Source organism: Athene cunicularia, assembly GCF_003259725.1.
Source record: "Athene cunicularia isolate RWA chromosome 1 unlocalized genomic scaffold, athCun1 chr1_part1, whole genome shotgun sequence".
Classification (NCBI taxonomy): Eukaryota; Metazoa; Chordata; class Aves; order Strigiformes; family Strigidae; genus Athene; species Athene cunicularia.
In genome coordinates this window covers 29,174,564-29,179,967 of record NW_020799091.1, presented here as the reverse complement: position 1 = coordinate 29,179,967, position 5,404 = coordinate 29,174,564, and the positions used below count along the sequence as shown (strand labels likewise).

The window sequence follows — 5,404 nt, the reverse complement described above, 5'->3', positions numbered from 1 at the left end:
CAGCCATGTCAGATTTCCATCCTTCCACTCAAATTCATACCAACAAAAGATGTACCCACCTTTGCAGAGGACATTGCTACCCTCAGGTGATGGCTTTGATAAACCTCTGTTGCCTTCCAGGGTACTGATTCAGCCTGAAACAATCAACTTTAAACAAATTAATCCAGCCCCTACTTTTTGTCTCTGCAAGTGCAACCCATCTGTGCATGCTGCTTCACGTAACCCCACAGCTTCTCCTTGCACCGGATAACCAAACACTTCCATTTTCTGTCCTGCAAGCCTTTAGTGTTTTCTTCAAGCCAAAACTCGCTCCATGACCCCTTACTAAAGCTGCAAGGCTTCAACTAGAGAAGGAGGGAAGACTTGGAGCTTTGATCACACTTTGCAAGCCCCGATCGTACACACTGACTGTTGACAATACCCTTACTGAACATCAGAGACTGCTTGTGACCCACAAGAGCAACAGCCCCCTCCATCCAATAAACACGGTGGCATACAGGATAGTGGCACTTCTCTGATTTTGCTACTCTAGTGACAAAGTGTGTCTCAGCATTAGGATTCATTTTCATTCCTATGAGAAGTTTTAAAACTATGTGCAAAGATAATTGTCCAATGAGGTAATTTTTATGCTAACCCTTTTCTGGAATTCATTGGGCTAGACATGTGGTTTTCTTCAGTATAGCACAGCTATGTTTGTTTATTATACTTTATTTTAAAAATAAAAAAGGAAAAAAAGGCCAAGCAGCTCCTAGAGCTATTTTTTCCCATGGATTTGTGTCCCATGCTTCACTGACTTTGAGAGCAGCAGTTCCATCACGAAGCTTTTCCTGCACTCAGCGTCTTCTTCCCATACAAACTGCATGGCACTTAAGACATGAGCACATGCCGAGAGCTTTCACTCAGCACACGCAAGTTTCTCCCTCCTTCCCCACACTTATTTTCACACTACTGATAGAAATAAATTTCATTCTCCCATCCAACGGGCTCAAAAGTTATTAGGGACACAGGCATGTGGCATGATCATATAAACCTCCTGTCTAGAACAAATCTATTTCTCCCCCCTCTGCCACCCCTTCAGCAGCCGGTGCGCCCTCGTAGCTCTGTGGTCCGGTGTACAGCCGGTGCGCTGCGCGGGGCCTCCGCTGGTGAGGTCTTTTGCTTTTTCTAGACTCGAGATTGGCGAAGCAGACTTCGTTGTGCTCTGTGATGCTCTGAAAGTGTCGGAGGGCGTGAGGGAGAGAGCGTGGAAGACGTACGAGACCTTATCGGCTGTGGATGGAGCTATGGTGAGTACCTGCTGCTTGTACCTCACACCTCTGCTGGGGCGTCTGTCCTGCGCCCGGGTTGAAATATTAAGCTGTAACTTTGCTGGACTGGGGACCAAGTGTTCTACAGCCAAGGCTTGAGTGATATGACTTTGTTGTTTCCAAGTGCAGTTAGAAGTTGGATGTTTCCGTGTGTGTGCCTATATAAGCTGTTTTCTCTATATTTCCCTTTTTTTGTTAATGCTTTCCAGGAAAGGTAGGGATTAAGAAATTTTTTAGATTGCTAATAAGAGACAGTAGAAAACAGCACCCTGCAATCAGCTAATTCTTCACGCTGCAAGTTATTTCAAATATGCCTGAGTCAGCTTTATACGGGTCATCTCTTCGTGTGTTTCTATGTATTTCTTCCTTCTGCACTCATCATTATGAGGCTGCAGAAAGGGTCTAGAGAAGACTATTGCAGAGAAAGGGATGTTTGTATGTTAAACTTTTTTTTTCTACTGCCTAATGTTAATCCGTATGTATTTATCATTGAGGTATTTCCGTTCAAAGTTAGTCATTGGGCATGTGTAAACAGATTAAAATGTTATGCCCTTTCCTGGTAGTTTTTTCCCTTTCTCAGTGTGCTACTGCTGTCTCAACAGGCTGACTTGGAGGACTTCTACAATACAGTTAAATCATGAACGAAGCTTTGTTATGCAGACCTGAATTAGATTTCCAGTACCTAGCTAGGGTTTTATTCCCACTGTGTGGGCTAACATCCGTGTATTTGCTGCGACTTCTTCTTACTGTTCTGCAACTTGAGCTGACCTGCCATAGCTGTGTTGTCACTAGTAATACCTTGTTGTCTGTGGTTTTTAAACCACAGTATGGGTATACTAGCTCTTGATGCATTTGAGTTTAGCAACACAATATAGTAACAGTGTCGGGGAGAGATACTGTACAGTTCTTTCAGTAACAGATACGATTTCTGGCCATGGATGTTCCCAGGGAACACTTATTTAAAAGCATAGTCAAGCTTTTCTATATGAGCTGAAACAGGAGCAGTCAATTCTATTGAGTAAAAAAAACAAGGTGGGTTTGTAACTTGCAGGTGAAATTTTCTTTTCACTGATAATTGCCCAGCAGTGGCCAGATAAGGCACAGGGCATTTGCAACCCTTCTTTTTAGCATCTGAAGATGACCTCCTTGTACCTGTTCAGAAGAGGGCAATGACTAGATCCTCATTATTACATATAGCTAATATTTATTGTCTTGTAATTAAAGTGCAGTTAAGGCTTGTGCTAAGAGCCTTTCAATGTACAGGAGAAAGTCTGCATTATGTTGAGGTTCAATCCAAGGCCTTTTCTTCAACCTTTCTGCTGTATTGGCAAGGTGTTGACATGAGGAAGCTGGCAAGCATGTGCCTCCATGGGACCTGGCAGGCAGTGGAGTTGCTACTTCTAGCCAAGACCAGTGCAGGCTTCGTTTGAGTGTGAAGTCAATCAAATTAACATCTAGCTGATAGCTGCTTCTCTTTCCAAGTCAATCTGTTATCATGGGGAGCAGGGCTTCTTGCGGTGACTCTCTGTTTCAGGTTGTGGGGACTCAGGAGTAGGCTGTATTTAAATGCCCAGTCCTTTCTCACCTGTGGTAAAGGTGTTGAGGGGCTGCCCCAGGATTTGTCCTGCATGCAGCAGCAGTGTTTGTTTTAATCAACATGGTTCAGTGCTAACCTGTTAAGTTCTGACCTGGAACAGAAGCTGCTTATGTAGCAGCTTTCTGGTCTTAAGCAAAAGGGGAAATAGTAGGACATCAACTGAGGAAAGTACCTGCCAGAACACTTCTGTTTAACCCTGTAGTTGGTTTGAGTTGAGGAAGGTTAGATCATCAGACCACTGATGGAAATGGAGGTAGCATCTAATGATCCCAGTCTCAAGCCATTACAGAGCATAAAGACCTGAAACCTTACTTTCCCTGGCACGCTGTCCTTATTCTTTGTGGTTGATATCAGAATTGTGCCTGTCAAGCTTCTGAGGGTGTGGAAGGGACTTGCAGTGCTAACTAGGAAGTGGCTTGGCCTGGACATGAGGTACTGTGGTAACTGACAGAGATTCAGGGTGCATATGTAGGCTTGGACCTAGTGTATCCACAGGATAGCAGGACCTGCTGTATCCTTGCTCAATTAATATTTAGTGACTTGAAGTGAAAACGTTGAGTAGTACTGTCCTTTTTTGGGTCATTTAAGGTACATGTAATCATGTGCAAAGAGACTCTGCAAACAAGGTATATGCAGCTTAAAAGTATAAAGCAATTATTTTTGGCATGTGCACACAGAAGTTTGTTAGGATGTAGTCATCTGTCAGCCTAAGTGTGCCTACATTTCAGTGAGATGCCTAAAGAGTGTTTGTTGGCCGTGGAGGCATCAGTCAGGAGGAGAAAGGTTGGTATCGGCTGCTCCCTGGAATGAATCCTCTGTGCCATTACTTGCTGAAGCCACCACCAGCACCACCAAAACTGGCTCATTTGCTGCTTTTTTTCCTTCAGGATGTCACACCTTTCCACATATGTATTTTTTCATTTGAATCTTTGAGCTACTAATGATCTTATTTCTCTCTGAATTTCACCTTTCTTATCTTGCATAGCTCTGCACTGTGTTTTTTCTTACAGTGCTCTCAACTAATCTGTTTCCCCAGCAATTTGAGTCAAGGATATACTGCTGCACCCTATCACAGCTGGGCCTTGAATCCTTGAAACAGCTGAACCCCTGTGCAAGGTGTGGAGGAGGAAGGTGACAGGAGAGAGATTGTTACATGATCTCTCTGGAAAATTCAGGCTGACTCGTAGTTGGAAAAGCTAGACCTGCAGAGAGAGATATTGTTCAAACCATTACAACTGTCTGTTAAATGTGGTGGTAAAGTTTTCCTCTGACAGCCAGAGGTTAGTTATGGTCTTCTACAATAAAATCATAACTTGAAATCTCCAAGACAAAACGCCAAATGCTGGTTTGAGAAATGTTGTACTGAAACAGTGCTGTTGGTATATAGTGTGAAGGAAGGTACCTGATGAATTACTAGAAAGATGTTTTATTTTACATTCTTTTTCTATCTGGTGAACTCCTGCACAAGTTTATTGTATGTATGGAAGTGTATATATAAATCATAGCTTTTGCATTAGTGTCCTGCAAAGACTTGTTCTTTCTATCATTTCTCTTGTTTACCAAACCAAGCTATCTAGGTAAACAAAATACTTATTTTAGAGTTGTAGCTTTTACTGTCCTAACTTCAAAACTCTTACACACTGATGGTTGTTCAGTTAGAAAATTGGCTCTGCTTCTCTTGTACTCTTTTTTTTTTTTAACTGTCCTGAAATCTGTATTATGAATCAATAATGCTTGTAAACTCTAGGTGGAGTAAATAGACTTAATGTAATTACTTATGTACTTTGAGCAGTGTGTGATTGTTAGTGTAGGAAAGACTAGGAGATGTCCTAGAAGCCATATTACTACTGCTAAGAAAAAGTTTAAGATGTTTATTATGTTTTGGTACTGTTTGTTTTGGTAAAGAACAGTGAAATGAGAATCTGAAGTAGAATATTGGGTGACATAAGCAGGAAAAAGAAACTTGAGTGAATTCTTGCTTAATATACTGGAAAGAACCAATATAAGGAATAGATTACATGGTGACTAAATTGGAAATAAACTTCTGCAAAGAAGATGGAAGTGGTTTAGGAAATGGATAGAAATTGGAGTCTGCCAAGGACCTTGAGGCACAAGGTCTCATGTGCTTCAACCTCACCAGACAAACTTGCTGTAGTATGTGGTGCGTGGGCAGGAGCTTCTTTTTTTGTTTGTGGTTCGTAGCACTGTTTGGGAAATGTGGCCCGATGTTCTGCTGCTCAGCTGTTCAGACTCACAAATTCCTGAGTCATTTTTATGAAGTGTCTGCCTAACCCACTATTAAAAAATTCTGATGATGAAAGATCTGAAGTCTGCATAGTTAATCCTTCCTAGTTTAACTTTCTTTGCCTATGATTTTTCTTTTTCACGGAAGTACTGCACTAATCTGTTTCAGTGTTACTATTCAAGCCAGTGCTGATTATTCTGTACTCCATGGAGGTGAGAATGTGTTATTGCTGCCTTATTTCTGCCCCCCCCCCCC

The 5,404-nt window shown here is 42.0% G+C and overlaps 1 protein-coding gene across 1 annotated transcript in view; it reads left to right on the top strand.

Moving 5' to 3' along the window:
• RB1 (RB transcriptional corepressor 1) overlaps positions 1-5,404 on the top strand; it is an 89,087-nt gene that overhangs the window by 3,385 nt on the left and 80,298 nt on the right. The window contains exon 3 of the mRNA XM_026864941.1: positions 1,079-1,286. Within this exon, the coding sequence (XP_026720742.1) occupies positions 1,079-1,286 (208 nt within the window). The remainder of the gene's footprint in view (positions 1-1,078; positions 1,287-5,404) is intronic.